Raw genomic sequence first — 21,369 nt, forward strand, 5'->3', positions numbered from 1 at the left:
GCGAAAACAGCAATACAGACAACGGTGTTCATTAACAAAATCGAAATGATTTTATTTTTTGGGAAGGGGAAGGGGGTGAAGGGGGTATGTAACTGGAGAGGATAGTCAAAATGAACTGGGTAAAGAAACGGGGGCAGGTTCAGCTTTTCTGTCCACAAACTGAAAAGTCACTGGTTGCCCTGCTCACTCAGGAACCTAGCTTTCAAAGCCTCCCGGATGCACAGGGCGTCCCGCTGGGATCTTCTAATGGCCCGGCTGTCTGGCTGGACGTAATCAGCAGCCAGGCTATTTGCCTCTAGCTCCCACCCCGCCATAAAGGTCTCCCCCTTGCTCTCACAGAGATTGTGGAGCACACAGCAAGCTGCAATAACGATGGGGATATTGGTTTCACTGAGATCACAGCGAGTGAGTAAGCTTCTCCATCTCCCTTTGAGACGGCCAAAAGCACACTCCACTACCATTCTGCACTTGCTCAGCCGGTAGTTGAACAGTTCTTTTTCTGTGTCCAGGGCGCCAGTATAGGGCTTCATGAGCTAGGGCATTAGCGGGTAGGCTGGGTCCCCGAGGATGACTGTAGGCATCTCCACATCCCCAAGAGTTATTTTGTGGTCTGGGAAGTAAATACCTTCCTGCAGCCGTCTAAACAGACCAGAGTTCCTGAACACGCGAGCGTCATGAACCTTGCCCGGCCATCCGACGTAGATGTTTGTAAACCGTCCCCGATGGTCCACCAGTGCTTGCAGCACCATTGAAAAGTAGCCCTTTCTATTGATGTACTGGCTGGCCTGGTGGTCCGGTCCCAGGATAGGGATGTGAGTCCCATCGATAGCCCCACCGCAGTTTGGGAATCCCATCGCGGCAAAGCCATCTATGATGACCTGCGCGTTTCCCAGGGTCACTACCTTTGGGAGCAGTACCTTCACGATTGCCTTGGCTACTTGCATGACAACAACCCCCACGGTAGATTTGCCCACACCAAAGTGGTTCGCGACTGACCGGTAGCTGTCCGGCGTTGCAAGCTTCCAGAGGGCTATGGCCACTCGCTTCTCAACTGTGAGGGCTGCTCTCATCCTGGTATTCTGGCGCTTCAGGGCAGGGGACAGCAACTCACAAAGTTCGAGGAAAGTCCCCTTCCGCATGCGAAAGTTTCGCAGCCACTGGGATTCATCCCAGACCTGAAGCACTATACGGTCCCACCAGTCCGTGCTTGTTTCCCGGGCCCAGAATCGCCGTTCCACGATATCCACATGACCCATTGCCACCGTGATGTCCTGGGCGCTGGGGCTCGTGGTTTCTGACAGCTCTGTGCTACTCTCCGACTTCAGGCCATCACGGCGGTGTCGTAGCCTCCTCGCCTGATTACTCTGCATCTGCCTCAGGGAAAGGTGTATGATAAGCTGCGAGGTGTTGAGAACGGCCAGAAGTGCAGCGATGGTCGCAGCGTGATCCATGATCGCAGTGCTGTGGCGTCCGCGCTCTCACTGACCAGAAAAGTGCGCGAACTGATTTCCCGCCGGCGCTTTCATGGAGGGAGGGAGGGCGTTAGTGACGGACGGATGACGGCACATTTTTTTTACCCAGAAGGCATTGGCGGCTCGACGCAGAATTCCGATGGGCAGCGGGGACTGCGGGAACTGTGGGATAGCTGCCCACAGTGCACCGCTTCCAATATCGACGCTCGCCCTGTTAGTGTGGACTCACAAAGTCGAATTACTGTCCTTAGTGTGGACACACCCGTTCGACTTTGCAATATCGATTCCACATATTCGATTTAAGTAAAATCGAATTACCCTCGTAGTGTAGACATACCCTCAATTAAGGCCAGTTTATGCTGTCTCACTTTTTCCTTCTCCTCCATGGATTGCTTCTGGACCTCCATTTCTTTGTCTCTCAGCTTTTTGCCTGGTGCTTCTGCCTCCATCTGCAGAAACTGTAATTCCATACGTCTTTTGTGCTCTTTTCCGTTTTCTGCTGCCTGCAATCTGCGGAGCTCCAATTTTGCAACTGTTGCACTATCACTCATTTTCCTGCTTTTCTGCCCCTACTTCCCTTGCCTCAAATAAGCAATCCGAAAATAACAACCTGGTCTTTCCTCCAGCCAACACACTTAAAATCACCACCAGTGTCCCAGAGCAAAAAGCTGTGCACATGACCCTGCTCCCTGAGCCACTGTGACGGGTTGGCCCCCACTCTGGGGTGCCACCTGAAGTACTGGGGTCCCACTGAGCCTGCCCGTTCCACCAGCCTGGGCTCCCTCACCCTGTCCTGCTGTGCCAGGCCCTCAAGCCTCCTCCAGTACACACGCAGGTAGGGAATTGCCCAGTGCTCAAATGCACACCCCTTCTGGGGTGGAAACCCAAAATTGTATTGTCTTTCACTCCACAGAAAACTGTGCAGCGTAAGCTCATGAAATTTGCTCCTTCCCTAAGTGTGGAGGAAAACAACGAGAAGTCCGGTGGCATCTTAAAGACTAAGAGATTTATTTGGGCATAAGCTTTTGTGGGTAAAAACCCCACTTCTTCAGATGTATGAAGTGAAAATTGCAGATACAGGCATAAATATATATTGGCACATGAAGAGAAGGGAGTTACCTCACAAGTGGAGAACTAGTGTTGAAGGCCAATTCAGTCAGGGTGGATGTAGTCCACTCCCAATAATTGGTGAGGAGGTGTCAATACCAAGAGAGGGAAAATTGCTTTTGTAGTGAGCCAGCCACTCCCAGTCCCTATTCAAGCCCAAATTAATGGTGTTAAGTTTGCAAATGAATTGTAGCTCTGCAGTTTCTCTTTGAAGTCTGTTTTTGAAGTTTTTTTTGTTGAAGGATGGCTACTTTTAAATCTGTTATTGAATGTCCAGGGAGATTGAAGTGTTCTCCAATTTTTGCAACCAATTATGAATTCCACAAACTGGGTTTAAGAATAAACAAAACAAGTTTATTGACTACAGAAGGTAGATTTTAAGTGATTAGCAAACAGATCAAAGCAGATTACCTTAGTAAACAAACAAAACCGCAAACTGAGCTTAACACACTAGATAGGTAGGATATAAATGAGCAAATCCTCACCCTGAGTGATAAACAGGCTGGCAGATTCTTAAGGCACAAGTTGCCTTGGCTTTCCCAGGTTTTCATACACAGGCTAGTTCCTTCTATTCTTGGACCATCACTTACAACAGTTCAGTCCTTACCCCTCAGATGTGTCCAGGTGTGTTGTTGCAGGGAGAGTGAGATACCCTCATGATGTCATTGTCCCCCTTTTATATCTTCTCCCCACTTGCAGGAAAGTTCTTTTGCTGTCACCTGGGTCAAACAGTTCACATTGTGCAGTGCTATCTCTGAGAGGTTTCTATTGTACACAGTTCCATGGGTAATCCTTGTGCTTGTGTGCATTCCCTCAATAAGCCATTAACATTGGTTGGCCTTTTTACTGTTGTACCTGAAAGGCTGCTGGTGGGTGTTTTCAACCTCACAACATGTTTCCATAACACATACATAACCAAACTTTATAACTTCACACACGACGATAGCACATACAATCCAAGGAGATATTAATGTCTAGCAGATCAAGTCTTTTAGAATGATACCTCACAAGACATACTTTGTATAAAATATATCCTAATTACATGACAGTTGTGAATATTGGGGTGTCAGGGTGTCACACACAGGAGTGAATCTGGCGCATTGAATCAACCTTTCCCCACCTCAATTTCCACATTTATAAAATGATTTTATTATTATTCCTATTTCTGCCTATGGAGGACGAGGGTCCCATCGTGCTGCTCTCTGTAGAGACGCTGAGTAAACAGACCCACCAGCTTACAAATAGAGCCAGGATTTCACAAACTCTCAACATCCCGTTAGTGTCAAAGGGACCAAACTGGGTAAAGTTACTTTCATGTCAAAGTCTTTGTATGATCTGGGTCTAGGTTATGACAAAAGGCAGTAAGTGAATGAGACAAACCAACTGGAGTCTGAAGGGTGGGAGGGGATGAGGAGGAGAAAAGTAAATCTCACTTACAGATTGTGTGTCCTGGGATGGATGTGAGGCTGTAAGGATATTGGGTCCATTGCTAAGAGATGCCCGAATGAGAGGGGATATCTGAGTGTGTCTCTGGGCCTCTCTGTCTGTTTCTCTCTCATAATTAAAACACAGTTTTAGGAGTTCAGAGTGGTGATGCTGTTATAAATATGAAAGCCTGAAATCTCACCTCTCTTATTCTTTCCCCCTCCAGACACTCTGCCGTCTGCACTGGAGACAAGAAGAGGGGAATCCCTAGGAACATTCAGACAGGGTGAGTTTGCAGGTGGAGATTGTCTTTAAATTGTGAGAAAATTCCAGTGAAAACATCTTCATGATAGTGTAGCTAAAATTACCAACCACACCGACAGCAGCCATGACACACACAGCCCTACAAATAAACCCACTGAACAGTGAGGAGATCCCAAGCTGAAGTCACATAAACACTCCTGACAGTTACCTTAGTGCTCAGTTCATGCCTATGCTGATGAACTCTCCCTGAGCAGCATCCGAACAGAGCTCTCTGCCCTAAGGGCTGACACATCCCTCAACTTCACCCCAGTGCAGGGGGTCTCCCCATCGCTCTTCTCCAATATCCTGCCTTTCCTTTGGGCTGGGATGGGCTCTCCTATTGGAGCTGCTCCCTGCTTCCTGGATTGGGGAGATGCTGTCCCTCTGATGTTGGCAGCTCCTCCCTTCTCTGTAGGCTGGGGATGGGGTTACCCCACCCAATGCCACCTCCTACTGTCTGGTCTTCAGCAGCTCTTCTCCAATGCTGCACCTTCCTCTCTGTTCCCTGGCCTGGGAGTGGAGGCTGAATTGGGGAGGAGGTTGCTTCAGGGGTTAAAAGTTGTTACCTGTCTCCTGTGCTCCTGCCTCACTAAAAGATTTTGACACCTTCCTTGCTGGGAATGGAGCTGGGAGCTGAAGCCGCTGCATTAAAGGAGAAACTAATGAAGTGGGTCCCATTAAACAGACAGAGGAACTGCAGTAACATCTCTGCTCGGTCTCAGGTGCCCAGGACAGAGGCAGCTCCCTGAGATCCAGGAGGATCCCAGCCAGGACAGGGCTGCTGGGGAGTGTGAGAAATGGTCCCAGCCTCCCCCAGGGATGAACTCTGCCCCTAACGCTCTGATTCTTTCTCTCCCCAGCAAATGTGACTCTGGATCCAGACACGGCTCATCCAGAACTCGTCCTGTCTGAGGACTGGAAAAGTGTGAGACGGGGAAACACACGGCAGGATCTGCCCAAGAACCTTGAGAGATTTGACACTGAGCCCTGTGTGCTGGGCTGGGAGGGATTCACCTCGGGGAGACATTGCTGGGAGGTGGAGGTGGTTGCTGGGCGATGCTGGGCTGTGGGGGTGGCCAGAGAGTCTGTGAGGAGGAAGGGACAGATCAGTCGTAGCCCTGAGGGGGGGATCTGGGCTGTGGGGCAGTGGGGGAGTCACTTCCAAGCTCTCACTTCCCCTGTGACCCCCCTGCCCCTGAGCCGGGCCCCCAGCAGGATCTGGGTTTGTCTGGACTGTGACCGGGGGCAGGTGACATTTATCAATGCTGATGATGAGGCCCCGATCTTCACTTTCCCGCCGGGTTCTGTTCCCGGGGAGAGAATCCAACCCTGGCTCCAGGTGCTGGGACCAGGATCTGGGCTCAGATTGTGTGCCCGAGACAGGGTGGGGGCATCGAAATAAACCTAGGTATCCTGAAATCAGCCCCTCAAACTTCAGAAACCATATTCTCTATGACCCTGGAGGACTCCTGTCTTCCTGCAGACTTTCTACTGTACAGTCTCTATGACTCTGTGCGCTCAGTGGGGGTGGGGTGAGGACGGTCTCTGGGGACTGTCAAACCATAGAGAGCAGGAAGTGATTGAAATGGAGAAGCCAATCTCACTACTCCAGGGATTGTGCAGCCCGTTAGTCACTGTCCTCTATGGTCCAGGAGGACTCTGGGGATCCTGGGTCAGACAGTGTCACTGAGACAATGGAGAGGGGGAGGGGAGAAACAGCCATGAAAATATGGGCTTTTCTAGCCACAGTCATCGTAATCTCTAAGATGCTGGAGGACTCCCATCTACCCAGCCTCTGGCCCAGTCTCAGTGTCACCAGGAAGCTCCTCCCCCTTCTCTCCCTGTAGCACCAGCGATGGGAGGGGGTGGTGGGAAGAGCCCCTGGAGCTGCAGGAGGAGCAGAGGGGCCCTGAGGGGCAGAGGTGGGGGCTGCAGGGTCAGAACTGAAGGAGGGGCTAGGGACAGAAGTGATGTGGGGTTTGGGGGTAGAATTAACAGCTGGGCTGGGGACAGGCAGAGGTGAGGGCTGGGCAGGGGGTTAGAACTCACAGCTGGGCTGGGGACAGGCAGATTTGGGGGTGCCAGGGACACAGAATTAATTAATTCTAATTTGAGGCCTTGGGGGAAGCTGGAGGCTCAGCACCAGCCAGGAGCCTTGGAGAGGGAGACCCAGGCCCTGGAGAATATGACCTACAGGCCACCAGGGAAGAGATGCTCTGGGAGGGAAGGAGTTGTGGGTGGGGAGATGTCAGCTGGATGAAGAAGAGGTTGCTGTGGGGAGGGGAGTCAGGTACAGGGCAGGTTTAACCAGAAGGGAGAGAAGAAATGAAATGGGAAAAGGTGAAAATAAAGTAAAACAAGAATAAGGAGAGAAGGCTGGGGAAAATGGGGAGTGGGGGGATGGGACGGACTGAAATGAGAAGCGTGAAAGCAAAACAATCCTGAGAAGGAAAAACCTCAGTGGGCATGGACAGGGGAGGTGATAAATTCAGCAGAGAGAACTGGGCACCTGAGTTGAAATGATCAGTGACATGGATTAGAGAAGAGTTAGGGAGACTCAGAGAAATAAACAGATGGGAAACGAGTGCTAAATAAAACGCTGTGTAAAACTGGATGAAATGAAAAAAAAGTGAAAAAGAAAGAGAACATGAGAGGGAGATGGAGATCTATAAAACGTTTCTGAAAGTGAGATTGTAACATTAATTCCACCCCATAGTTCATGGACGGTATTTCTACTTAGGTACCTTTCAGGGCAAAACACTTCACATTTGTGGATGTTTTTACCATGTGTTCTGGTTATGAAAGTTCCCTCTCCGCTCCTTTTAAGGCTGATATTTACTTAAAGTAAATGAAATATATAAAACATTCTTCTTGTCTGTTTCCCTTTAATTTCCCAGCTGTGATTTTTGAAGGGAGACATGGGATTCCCCCCACATAAAACACCAATGAGGATATCTGTGTATGTCACTATGATGATAGCCTGGACCTTACTGTGATATGTTGCTCTCCAGACTGCACTCTGGGCCATGTGCATGTATGTCAGGAATTGTTCAGCTGTGCTCTGTAGAGAGCTGGTTGGATCATTTTATTTCTCAACTTCCAACCTTGCCCGTGTGTGACACCAGCAACCAAACTGTGTGACAGATGTTTACAATCTGGAACACCTGGATTTTATGGCACATCACACCAGCACCCATAGGCGCCGACTCCGTGGGTGCTCTGGGGCTGGAGCACCCACGGGGAAAAATTGGTGGGTGCTCTGCACCCACCGGCAGCTCCTCCCCCGCGCCAGCTCACCTCCGCCCTGCCTCCGCCTCCTCCCCTGAGCACGCGCCGAGGCTCTGCTTCTCCCCCCTCCCTCCCAGTGCTTCTTGCCGCGAAACAGCTGATTTGCGTCGGCAAGCGCTGAGGGGGTGGGGAACACGACGCGCTTGGGGAAGAGTCGGTCCCGGGGCGGGGATTTGGGGAAGGGGTCCAGTAGGGGCAGGGAGGGATGGAGTGGGGCGGGGACTTTGAGGAAGGGGTTGGGAAGGGGGCGGGGCATGGGCAGGAGGGGGCGGGGTGAGGCTAGGGCCGTGGGCGAGCACCCACCAGCGCCTGGAAAAGTTGGCGCCTTTGACAGATTATAATGGTTTTAATTATTGTGGTAATTAAATAAACTATTAAAAAAACCTAAAATATATATCAAATGGAACCACTCAATACTCACTCCCACAGCAGCAGGGTTTGTAGTATGACCTCCACGGTTCACAGCACACGTTCCCACCCTTTGAGCTTCAGGAGGAATTTCCATTATGTCTGAGGCCAATCTCCAGAGAGGGACTTGACACACACTGTGCCAGAGACCCACCAATCACTGTCTCCCTTCCAATGAGCTATAAATATCTGAAGGACTCGGCGGCAGCCCCTGCAGTGGGTACATCTCTGTTTCCCATTGACGATGATAATGCTCTTAAAACAAGATGGCTGAACAGTATGACGCTCCTAGGTTTATGAGACACCGCCCCAGTACCTGCCTCTAGCGTGAAATGGGCTTGTCTGTGCCGGATGCAACTCAGCTCCCCAAAATGCACAGCCTCTGGCAACCCAAGCCTGGCCATCTGGGACGGGTCCCCACAGACAAAGATTTTTTTAAAGAATCACCAAAAAAAACAAACGAAAACAAAACAAATGCAAACCACACTGAACTGCGAAGTTCCTCTCTAAGGTTCTGCTACAGGATTTGAATTGTGTTTCTGAGATCCCCCTGAACACCCTACAACTTTAGGCCAGGAGGTGTGATAGGGAGCGCCAATCAGGCAGTGGAGAGAGGCTCGGTGTATCTCTTTGGAGGAGCTGCCTACACAGAGGCTCTGGAATGATTGGTTCAGTGATTCCCCGCTGCCTGGCAGGCCAGCTCGGGGCCGGGTTTGGCTCTGCTCTCAGTGAATCATAGCTGCTGCAGTGACTGGGGGTCCCAGGCTCCTTAAGAACATAAGAACAGCTATACTAGGTCAGACCAAAGGTCCATCTAGCCCAGTATCCTGTCTTCCGACAGTGGCCAATGCCAGGTGCCCAGAAGGAATGAACAGAACAGGGAATCATCAAGTGATCCATTCCCTGTCGCCCATTCCTAGATTCTGGCAAACAGAGGCTAGGGACACCAACCCTGCCCAACCAGGCTAATAGCCATTAATGGACGTATCGTCCAGGTACTTATCTAGTTCTTTTTTTAACCCTGTTATAGTCTTGGCCTTCACAACATCCTCTGGCAAAGAGTTCCACAGTGTGTTGTGTGAAGAAATAATTTGTTTGTTTCAAACCTGATGTCTATTAATTTCATTTGGTGACCTCAGTTCTTGTGTTATGAGAAGGAGTAAATAACACTTCCTTATTTACTTTCTCCACACCCGTCATGACTTTATAGACCTCAATCATATCCCCACTTAGTCGTCTCTTTTCCAAGCTGAAAAGTCCCAGTTTTATTAACTTGTCCTCATACAGAAGCTGTTCCATACCCCTAATCATTTTTGTTGCCCTTTTCTGTACCTTTTCCAATTCCAATAAATCTTTTTTGAGATGGGGTGATCAGATCTGCACACAGTGTAGTTAGTGGAAAGGATTCCATGGCTGTCTCACTGAAGGAGGTGCAAAGGAGTAGCTAGAGATGTGGGCACGGGAGTTCAGTCACAGGTCTTTAGACGTTGCTGTCTATGTGGCTCGTGTGCTGGATATATCTAGTAACATGTAGAAGGAATTGGTGCTTTGCATTGGAGTGGGTCAGGAACCAGAATGTCCTTTTTGTGGGAAATTCCATTTTTATATTTTGTACTGAACAGGGTCGGCTCTAACTTTTTTGCCACCCCAGGCAAAAAAGAAGAGCACCACCCCGCCGTAACATCCCCCCCCCCCCCCCCCCCCCCCCCCGGCGCCCCCCCCCCCCCCGGGGGGGGGGGCCCGCCCCCCCCCCCCCCCCCCCCCCCCCCCGAGCGCCGCGCCGAGCTGGCCAAACCCCCGCCCGCCCCCCGAGCGAACATTTTAACCTTGTGACCTGGGGTGTCTGGGGTAGCCCACGTTCTCTTCCATAGCCATGCCAATACATGACTCGCTGATTCAATACATGACTCGCTATAGAAAATGATCTTCTGAACCCCAAAGGGTCAGCCACATTGCCAGGTCAGTATTAGTTTGGATCTTACCCAAAATACCAGGCTGCCAGCCAATCCTTTAGTGTGTAAAACTAAAGGTTTATTAAAAAAGAAAAGGAAAGAACAAGGAGAGAGTTGTTAAATGGTAAAGCAATCAGGTACATACATAAGACTTCAAAGTCCATATGTCAGGTTCTTAGCAGTATTGGTGATTTTGCCGGCTTGTAAAATCCCTCTGGAACACATCTGAAGCTTGGATGCATCATTCAATCCTTTGTTCAGAGCTTCAGTTTGTAGAGAAGTTGCTCGAAAGGTAGGAAGCAGGATTATTGAAGACAAAATGGAGATGATGCATCTTTTTTTTTTATATTCTTTTTGCCATGTGGCTTGTACTTCCTATGTACCAAACACAAGCTTTACAGCACATGGCATGGAAAAGCCTTAGAGTTCTCTTCCATAGCCATGCCAATACATGACTCGCTGATTCATCAGGTGTAGCCCCTGGTTTCTTTCAATGGATCCACTGTACAGCTGATGACCCTTGATGGGCCATGGAACAGGCTAATTAGTGCTGATACCAATCTGTCTGAGGTGTCACACAGAAACACAGCACAAGTTTGAAATATAGATACATCACACACATTCATACCTCATGATACAAAGATGATACAAAGATATAAACGTGCTTATCATATTTGGCAAATTATAACTTTTCCACTGATACCTTACAGGGTATATCTGGTAAGATCATTGCACTTTTATAATTTTGGTATCAACAATATGAGAAAGTGTCCCACATATTCCATACAGTGTCACAAACCTTATAGCAATGCTTCATTGAAAAATCATCCAAATGGACACATTCGCATGGAAAGTTTTGATTTGAACAAAATGGCATTTTCTGACAGGAAAATTGTTCCTTTAGAAATTTTTTTGACCAGTTCTAATTTTTACAAGCGAGTGACTAGAGGACAGGGCAGGCTGCAGGGCAATGGGGTAGTTGCAATATTTTGGAGGAGTTAGTGTCAATTTGGACTCATCACTAGGACCCTACCACATTCAGGGTCCATTTTGGTCAATTTCATGGTCATAGGATTTTTTTAAATAATCAATTTCAGAGTTTCAGATGTTTACCTCTGAAATTTTTATGGTGGTGTAACCATGGGGTTCCCATGGAGCACCCATGGAGTCAGCGCCTATGTCTTTGATATCATAAACCTACTGGATTCTCCAGTCATCGGTCATGTGTTTGTTTGTGTTGGAAAAGCTCCCCCCCTCCACACACTCACTCCTAAAAATAAAAATAACAGCACTCAAATCATTTTCTGTTTCTTCAGAAAAAGATTCAGGCCCATTTGCAGACTCTGAGGGAAGAGAGAGAAAAGCTGCTGGGATGTAAAGTGAGCAGAGAGAAGAGAAGCCAGGAATATCTGGTAGGTGCCCGCCGTTATTAACCTGCATTGTTAACGAGCTGGATGGATGGGCATTCTGAATCAGAGCAATGAGAGGCAGGGGCAATTTAGAGGCCAAATTCTGTTTTATCTCAATCAATTGGGTGTAAAGCAGAAATCCGTTCAGTGGGGAATAATCACAAGTAAAGCTAAATTAGTTGTTTTGGCAGACTTACTACTTAGGCTTACACCATAAATCAGAGGTTTTCAACTTTTTTGCATTTGCGGATCCCTCTGGAAATTTCGAATGGAGGTGCAGAGACCTCTTTGGAAATCTATTGTCTGTATGTATAGTTGAATTCTGTTCAGTCAGTTTTCAGTCTAAGTCTTTTGCAGACTCCTTAGACATGTCCGCAGACCACAGGTTGAAAACCACTGCCATAAATTATTATTCTTATCTACTCTATATTTATTACTGCTAGCTTAATTAAACTCACTTCATAAGTTACAATTTACATTAATGAAATAATAGAATTTTGAATTAGAAAATCGAATGCACTAGAACACCCCTTCCCCCTCCCCCCCCAAAAAATACACGGTCACTCTGCCGTTTCTCAGTTTTCAGCCTCTGTCAGCCCAGAGTTTGGAGGACGTTTAGTTATAACTTGAGGAATCCTCTTATGCAAGGTTTGTTCACTGTTCTGAGTTCCAGCTTAAATAAAACCACGTATTCCTGAGTGTGATGTGTTGGGTTCTCTCCCTCCACTCCCTTCTGGCTTACAGATCCTTTGTGCTCTGACAATTTCTCCATTCCTGTCATTCCCCTTGTATGCCTGAGGGTGCTGTCCAGAGATGTTATTTTACAGTCCTTACTATTTTCTTATTTTCACTACAGCTCACACCCTGCTTATTTCTTAAATCAGTTTCTCTTTAATTGCAGTTTCTCTTTTATTACATGTTATTTCCTTCACATTTCACTCTTGTGAATGATTGCTCTGTTGCTTCATGATCCTGGGATTTTGTGTGTGCACACACGCACGTGCATACATCCCTGCAGAGGATCCAAAAAATCCTCTCCCGACAAAAGGGCAACATGATCCTCTTCAGATTCTAAACTTTCATTTCAATTAATGAATTAATTTCCAGATTGTGTGGCTGTAATAAAAATCTTCCCAGTGTGAACTGAATGTAAACAATGCAGAACTCTCTGCCTGAGTCTGCAGTTTTTGTGTGTCATAGTTTTATTTTATTTTTTCTCTCCACCTGTGTTTGTCAATGTGGTTCTGGGTAGAGCTGGGCAAATACCAGATCAGTTTTGTTTCCGTTTTAACCATTTCTTTAATATATATAAACAAGGAAATTTTATAACAAGTAGTAATTTGAACTTTAAAATCCTGGAAAAAAAATTAAAAATGGAAATGTTTTGATTGTTCATTCATTTCTTTTTATAAAAAAAACAACTGGGTGACGCTGACAGAAATCTATGAAATGTTTCAGTGTCAACAAATCTGCATTTTCCCTGGAAAAAAAATTAGTGCAGAAAATGTCACCCAGCTCTACTGGCTGAGTCCTGCCCCCTGCTGCTTTGGATCTGCATCTCTGAGGCCATCAATAATGCACAATCCGAACCATGTCAGACATGGGAACGTGCCTTTACAAGATTCTGGGGCCAAATAGAAAGGTGTGAGAATTCTCTCTCCAGTAACCACAGGATACTGTTCAGTGTCAGATAACAGAATTTGCAAAGAAATTCTCCCTCCTGCACACTCAGGGCTCTGTGCAAGGACCCCAGACTCCAGCCATGTCCCTTAACAGCCGTTTTCCTATTTTTTTTGTTACAGAGAAAGACACTAACAAAGAGACAAAAGATTGTGTCTGAATTTCAGCAACTGCAGCGGTTCCTGGAGGAACAAGAGCGACTCCTGCTGGCCCAGCTGGCAGATCTGAACGAGGAGATTGTGAAGATAAAGAATGAAAATATCACCAAACTCTCGGAGGAAGTTTCCCGTCTCAGTGAGATGATCAGTGAGATTGAGGGAAAGTGTCAGAAGCCAGCAAATGAATTCCTGCAGATGAGACGGAGTTAGAAATACTTCAGATCCCCATACAGGGACAGGACTGCTCCTAAAACATGGGCATGGGAGTCCAGCAGTCAGAGATCATAGTGTAATTCAGCATGTGCATTCCGGAAATGTAAATTCTTCTTCTTCTTTGTAGACTCACAGACACATTGATATTAGAGATGCAAAAGCCCTATTACCTCAGCGAATCCATGGCCCTGGGGCCGGGCCAGGCCAGGGCCTCTATTCCCCACACTGCTAAATCCCTTCTTTGGAATTCAAAGTGTGTGTCAGGTGGGACTTAAATTTTTTTTTCTCTCTCTCTCTCCTCTAGGATGTCAGAAGCACCCTGATCAGGTACATGTCTCTCTCTCTCACTCCCCCTCACACTTCAGAATGCTGGGAAAGAGTTTGGAGATGATGTTAGCACTGCATCTCCCCAGGGCTCTATAGCAAAATGTGTGGGGAAGGTCACACTTTGGATACAAATCTCTCCATTAAACTTAATCCTGAGGTTCTCGCCCTTCTACTGAAGACTCTGGAATTTCCCATTCAGTGGGAAAGACTAACCAAGTATTTCCTGGAGATGTCACCTTCCTGGGGGACTGGCTGCCTCAGGATAGTGGAGATGGAATATGGGCCTGTCACTGCTGGGGCCCTGGTCACCATTCAGCCCAGGGCAGCAGTGGTCAAGAGTCTTCCCTACCTGAGGACTGTTTGGAGACCTGTGTGGAATGAGCTGGGGAGGGGGGAAGTTGGTGTCTCAGTCTAGTTCCTAGTGGTCAGATTTCTACAGCACTTCACATGGGAACCTCCTGTCCCCAGAGCAGTGAGGCCATGGAGGAATTGACCATAAAGACTCAATTCCCCGTTTATCCCCAGATAATGGGTCCTTTGAGACGAATGTTGCACAGCTGTGGCCTGTGCTGCACCTGCTCTGAGGCTGGGAGAAAGAGGAATTCTAACTCCAGACCCATTAGAGCAGCAACTCACTAGAAATAACTTATGAGTCACTACATGAAATGTAACCATATAAAACTGTTCCTGTCCAGGTGTGAGCAGGGGAAGTTCCAGCACCCAGAGGAGATTTCTCCTGAACTCAAATTGAGACTCCCAGAAAACTGTTGCTCTAATAGAGACTCTGAGGAAGTTCAAAGGTACCTGGAAGGGATCTAGGATGGAAAATTTGGAGAAGCCACTGAGACTGTAGGAGGGGAATGGCTCTGGCCAATTGGTTCATAATTAGATTGTGCATCTATTTAATAGTTGGGTGAGAATGCCACACACTTGGGGTACAAGTCACTCTGTTTGATTAATTCAAACTTTTATTTGTACCAGAAGCATGCCTTGTAATTTCAGTATGTCTGTCATTTCTTATTTTAATAGTAACTGTAAGAAGTACTGGCCAGTTGGCTTCTCCTAGGCATAGGTGGGTCACAGTGGATTTTTCCTATGAAACTCAGACTGTCATATTATATACATCCAAATTATACATTTATTCTTTTCCCAATCACCTTGAGTGTTATGAATAGTATCTTATATAACTCAGACACCAGACATACATGAACTTTTTAATTGTCAGGGCTTTTGCTGTCCAAACTATTTCCATGTTATTATTTTCTTTTCTGATTGGCTAATTACGACTGATTATGCATAGATCACTTTGACCCTGTTCTCTACATAGAAGTTTTGGACTTTGCTAACTGCTCCTTGGCAATACGTTGTGGGTGTCTGTTGTCTCTAAGCACATTGTGTGACCAAAACATCTTGTCCCACATAGAATCTTATGAACCATCACGGCAACATTTCTCTTATGTCAAGCAAACTTCTAACCAGGCCACGTCACTCAGTATAAACGCACAATCTCGGTCTGGCAAAGCTACTGCATAAGAAATTACCCTTGTATCAACCATCTCCCTGCCTCAATGTCCACATGGATAAAATTATTTTATTATTGCTATTTCTGCCTATGGAGGACGAGGCCCCATTGTGCTGCTCTCTGTAGAGACGCTGAGTAAACAGACCCAACAGCTCACAATTAGAGCCAGGATTTAGCAAACTCTGAACATCCCGTTAGCTTCAAAGGGACCAAAGTGGGTAAAGTTACTTTTATGTCAAAGTCTTTGCATGATCTGGGTCTAGGTTACGACAAAAGGCAGCAAGTGAATGGGAGAAAGCAATTGGAGTCTGAAGGGTGGGAGGGGATGATGAGGGAAAATTAAATCTCTCTTAGAGATTGTGTGTCTTGGGGTGGTTGTGAGGCTTCATGCACGTTGGTTCCATCACTGGGAGATGCCTGAATGAGAGAGTAAGTAGAAGGTTTCAGACCTTTTTATATTAAATACCTGAGTGTCTCTGGGCCTCTCGGTCTGTTTCTCTGTCATGATGAAAACACTGTTCTAGGAGTTCAGAGTGGGAATGCAGTTATAAATATGAAAGCCTGAAATCTCATCTCTTTTCTCCTTTCCCCCTCCAGTCACTCTGCTGTCTGCACTGGTGACAAAAAGAGGTAGGGTGATGATATTTCTCAAAGAGATAATGGGACACCATATGGGGCTAGCCTTCCCCTCCCCCACCCTGGCAGGGCTGCAGTTGCTGCTTGCCCAAGCACTGCCTGCCCCCACGCATGGGTGCCGCTGCTAGCTCTTCTGAGCCCTGCCTTCCCACCTGCATGGGGCTGGCATTGCTGCTCACCCCCCTGCATGTTCCTCTGCACCCCACTTTTGCCAAAAAAGTCGGGATGGCCAGGACAAGGCTTAAATGGGATCGTTCAGACAGGGTGAAATTGTGTTTAAATTATGAGAAAATTCCAATGAAAACATCTTCATGAGATTGTAGCTAAAGTTACCAACCAAACCGACACCCTGCCATGACACACACAGCCCTAAAAATAAACACCTTGAACAGTGAGGAGATCCCACGCTGAAGTCACAGAAACGATCCTGACATCAACCTTGGTGTTGCGTTCATGTCCACACTGATGCACAGAAACACTCTCCCTGAGCAGCATCCAAACACCCTTAACTCTGACTCTGGGGTTTTCACAGACAATCACAGGACTTTTAATATGAAATGGAGAGGATTGAGTAGAGAGCTCCCTCCTTTGAGGGCAGACATCCCTCTCCTTTACCCCAGCAGAGGGGATCTCCCCCGTCGCTCTTATACAACATCCTGCCTTTCCTTTGGGCAGGGCTGGGCTTTCCCATTGGAGCGTCTTACTGCTTCCTGGATTGGGGAGACGCTCTCCCTCTGATACTGCCAGCTCCTCCCTTCTCTCAGAGCTGGGGATGGGGCTACCCCACCCAATGCCACTTTTTACTCTTTGGTCTTCACCAGCTCTTCCCCAATGCTGCACCTTCCTCTCTGTTCCCTGGCCTGGGAGTGGAGGCTGCATTGGGGAGGGAGGTTGCCTCAGGGGTTTAAATCTGGTACCTGCCACTTCTGCTCCCTCCTCAATAAAAGCTTCTGACACCTTCCTGTCTGTGCTGCTGGGAATAGATAAGCCCCAGAATGGGAAGCTGGGAGCTGAAGCCTCTGCAAACCAATGAGAAACTAATGAAGTGGGTCACACTATATAGACTGAGGAGCTGCAGTGACATCCATAGGCGCCGACTCCATGGATGCTCGGCACCCACTGGAAAAAAACTGGTGGGTGCTCAGCACCCATCGGCAGTGCCCCCCCCAGCTTACCTCCACCGCGAGCGTGCCGCTGCGTTCTGCTTCTCCCCCGTCCCTACCAGCGCTTGCACCGCGAAACAGCTGATTAACGGGGCAGGGAGGGAGGGGGAATGTGGCGTGCTGGGGGAAGAGGCAGGGCCGGGGCGGGGATTTGGGGAAGGGATCCAATAGGGGCAGGGAGGGGCAGAGTTAGGGCGGGGACTTCGGGGATGGGGTTGGAATGGGGGCGGGGGTAGGCGCAGGCACCCACCGGCACCGGAGAAACTTTGCGCCTACAGTGACATCTCTGTTCAGTCTCAGGTGCCCGGGACAGAGGCAGCTCCCTGGGATCCAGGCCTGTCCCAGCCAGAACAGGGCTGCTGGGGAGTGTGAGAAATGGTCCCAGCCTCCCCCAGGGCTAAGTTCTGCCTCTAACGCTCTGATTCTCTCTCCCCACAGTGAATATGACGCTGGATCCAGACACGGCTCATCCTGACCTTGTCCTGTCTGGGGATGGGAAAAGTGTGAGATATGGATTAACCTGGCAGTATCTGCCCAAGAACCCTGAGAGATTTGACACTGAGCCCTGCGTGCTGGGCTGTGAGGGATTCACCTCGGGGAGACATTGCTGGGAGGTGGAGGTGGGGAGTGGGCGATACTGGGCTGTGGGGGTGGCCAGAGAGTCTGTGAGGAGGAAGGGAGAGATTAGCCATAGCCCTGAGATGGGGATCTGGGCTGTGGGTGGGCCGGTTCCAGGCTCTCACCTCCCCTGTGACCCTCCCGCCCCAGCGCCGGGCCCCCAGCAGGATCCGGGTTTGTCTGGACTGTGACCGGGGGCAGGTGACATTTATCGATGCTGGTGACAACGCCCTGATCTTCACTTTCCCACTGGGCTCATTCAATGGGGAAAGAATCTCTCCCTCACTCTGGGTGGGATGGGGATCCCGGCTCAGACTGTGTCCCTGAGGGAGGAAGGGGCTGGAGTTTCTGTATTAGCAGGGATCCTGGGAGAGGGAGACCCAGGCCCTGGAGAATATGACCTGCAGGCCACCAGGGAAGAGATGCTCCAGGAGGGAAGGAGTTGCGGGTGGGGATATGTCATCTGGATGAAGAAGAGGTGGCTGTGCGGAGGGGAGAGTCAGGTACAGGGCAGGTTTAACCAGAAGGGAGAGAAGAAATGAAATGGGGAAAAGTGAAAATAAAGTAAAACAAGAATAAACAGAGAAGCCTGGGGCAAGTGGGGGGAAGCTGAAATGAGGAGAGTGAAGGCACAACAATCCTGAGAAGGGAAAAGCTCGGGGGGCACTGAGAGTGGAGGGATTAAATTCAGCAGAGAAAACTTGGTACGTGAGTTGGAATGATCAGTGACATGGATTAGAGAAGAGTTAGAGAGACTCCAAGAAATAAACAGACAGAACAAGTGCTGGAGAAAATGATGGGTAAAACTGGATTAAATCAAAGAAAAGGGAAAAGGAAAGAGAGAGTGAGATGGAGATGTATAAACTGTTTCTGAAAGTGAGACTAACATTAATTCCACCCCATAGTTCATGGACAGTATTTCCACTTGGTATCTTTCAGAAAAAAAGATTTCAAATTTTTACCCTGTGTTCTGGTTATGAAAGTTCCTGATCAGCTCCTTTTCAGCCTGATATTTACTTAAGCAAAATGAAACATATAAAAATATGCTTCTTGTCGATTTCCCTTTAATTTCCCAGCTGTGACTTTTGAAGGTAGACATGGGGTTGTTTTCCCCTAAATTGTTTGTGTCAACCTGGCCCCAGAGAGGATATCTGGGTCACTTTACTTCTCAACTTCCCAACCTATCCATGCGTGACACCAGCAATCAAAATGTGTGACAGATGTTTGCAATCTGGAATACCTGGATTTTATGGCACATAGCCTGACAATCAACAGATTATAATGGTTTTAACTATTGTGGTAATTAAATAAACTATTAAAAAAGAAAACTAAAATATCTATCAAACAAAACCACACAATCCCCACTCCCACACCATCAGAGTTTGTTGTACGGCCTCCCCGGTCCCCAGCACACGTCCCCACCACTTGAACCTCAGGAGAAATTGCCATTATTTCTGAGGCCAATCACCGGAGGGGGACTTGACACACACTTTGCCAGCAGGTACAGAAATGCTTACTAGACAGATTAGAATATTAGTGATCAGAGCTCCAGGGTTCTCTTCCTGGCTCCATTGTGCAGTGGTAGTGACAGGTAGCCAGATCGTATCTGTTGTCTACATTCATCCCAAAAGGCAGTAGGAATGAATGGCTCCTGCCTGGACTTTCCACATTGGAGACCTGGGTTCTCTTCCCTGTTCCACCTGAAGTGACCTTGTGCAGCCACTCAATTAACTTGTAATCTGGAGGAGAAAGTGCCTAATACTTCTCTAGTTACTCGGGTTGGGGCTGTGGTGATATTTGAACTCATGGGTTTCTAGCTCCTACTTTGTTGCACTTTGTCATTGGTACTGGATATTTGCTGGCAGAAGAGTCTCTCTCACATATATCTATGAAAGACTGCCTGCTTTTGAAGCATGACAAAAGCACAAAAAAGCAGCTGAAATTAGTGCAAATAGTGAACTTTCCACTAATTCAGTGACTTGGGAGCTCTGCTGGCCACATAGTGCTGATCCTCCTGCTTTCCATTTGGAAAGGGAACTAAAGTACTTTAAGTATGTTGTTCACATTTCTTCCACCCATCAGCAATTGCTGTGATAGCCACAGGGGTGTTAATGGGAGGGGAGCTGCTCCAAAGGTCAAACTTGCTCTTTTCCTTGTTGAACCTCATCAGATTTCTTTTGGCCCAATCCTCCAATTTGTCTAGGTTTGAGGCACCTCCCCACTACCTGCCTCTAGTGTGAAATGGGCTGGAACCCCCCCCCCCCCCAACATCCACAGCCTCTGGCAACCCAAGCCCGGTCATCTGGGTCCCCACAGACAAAGATTTTTTTTAAAGAACCCCCCAAACAAGAAACAAAAACAAAACAAATGCAAACCACACTGAACTATGAAGTTCCCTTCTATGGTTCTGCTACAGGATTTGAATCATGTCTTTGCGGATCCCCACTGAACACCCCACCACTTCCGATATGGGAAAAATTGCTGTGCGTGGACCAGCTGCCACTTTGCCAGTGGGTTACACAAGTATTTGCTAGTCATCAGTAGAACATTTGTGATCAGGACTCCCAGCTCCTGTTGCTTGCTCTGGTGTAGTCTAGCAGTTAGCAACAGGAGAACCAAAACACACATGTCTGATGCTTTCAGCACTAAAGACAGTGGAGCTGACTAGCTAAGACCTGGGGCCTCCCTGTTGGAGACCGTGGTCCTATTCCCCATTTTGATGTCAGTGATCTTACGCAACTTCTTTTTAACTTATTTGTAAAATGGGCAGCAAAGACATGCAATTTTTGATTGCCTTCGAGGGCTGGGAACACACTGGCTTGGTCAGCGAAAAGGGCTGGAAAGTGCCTGCAAATACAAACAGCACTCAGTAAAGGTGCGCTTTATACTCAAGGTCTCTTGGCTTCTAGCTTGTTTCCCTTTACCCCAACCCACGTATTTTTAGCCTTGCTGACAAGGGCAGGGGGGCTTGTGGGGGCTGTAGCCACCCCAAAATTTGCCTTAGCGGCCTCCCCCATAGCCAGCCCTCTAAATCTGACCCAGTGAGGGTACCACCCTCACTGCTCTGATGCTGCTGGCCTGGGGCTGATCCCTGCAATCTGCTTGAACCCCCAGCTGATATGGTACGGAGCCAACTCTCCCACCCACGTGGCCCAGGCCCAGCGTAACAAAGGAGAGGTGAGTACCTGGTCTGACCTCCAATCACAGCCCCCTTTGCTCTTCGTACTGGGCCAATCATCGACCAGGGTCGACCGGAAACCTCCTCCCCGCACCCCGCCTGGGATGGCTGAAGTATAATAAAGAGAAGGCGGGACGTTCCCTTGCATACCAATCAGAGAGCAGGGAAGTGTGATAGGCAGGTGAGAGCACCAATCAGGCAGCGGAGAGGCGCTCAGTGTATCTCTTTGGATGAGCTGGCTACACGGAGTCTCCGGAATGGTTGGCCCAAGGATTCCCCGCCTCCTGCCAGGCCTGCTCCGGCCCGGGCTTTGGCTCCGATCGGGGTGAATCGCGGCCGCTGGGTCCCAGCCTGGCTCGATTCCCCGAGCCCCGGCGGCTGGTGCTGGGAGCCCGGAGCCCTGGCTGCAGCCGGGAGAGGGGAATCTCCAGCAGGGCCCTTCCCGCTGCTCCCCAGGAGCCTCTCCCAGGGCAGAGCCCCCAGCCTGGCCAGGGCCCTTCCCGGCCCGGC

The 21,369-nt window shown here is 48.5% G+C and overlaps 1 protein-coding gene across 1 annotated transcript in view; it reads left to right on the forward strand.

Annotated features, from left to right (window-relative positions):
- The window catches only part of LOC115271303 (zinc finger protein RFP-like), a 20,863-nt gene extending 15,049 nt beyond the window's left edge, over positions 1–5,814 (forward strand). The window contains exons 6-7 of the mRNA XM_029912878.1: positions 4,231–4,290; positions 5,168–5,814. Of these exons, the coding sequence (XP_029768738.1) occupies positions 4,231–4,290; positions 5,168–5,709 (602 nt within the window). The 3' untranslated portion in view covers positions 5,710–5,814. The remainder of the gene's footprint in view (positions 1–4,230; positions 4,291–5,167) is intronic.
- The last annotated feature ends 15,555 nt before the right edge of the window (positions 5,815–21,369 follow it).

Source organism: Terrapene carolina, unplaced genomic scaffold (genome assembly GCF_002925995.2).
Source record: "Terrapene carolina triunguis isolate 2854851 unplaced genomic scaffold, T_m_triunguis-2.0 Scaffold344, whole genome shotgun sequence".
NCBI lineage: Eukaryota > Metazoa > Chordata > Testudines > Emydidae > Terrapene > Terrapene triunguis.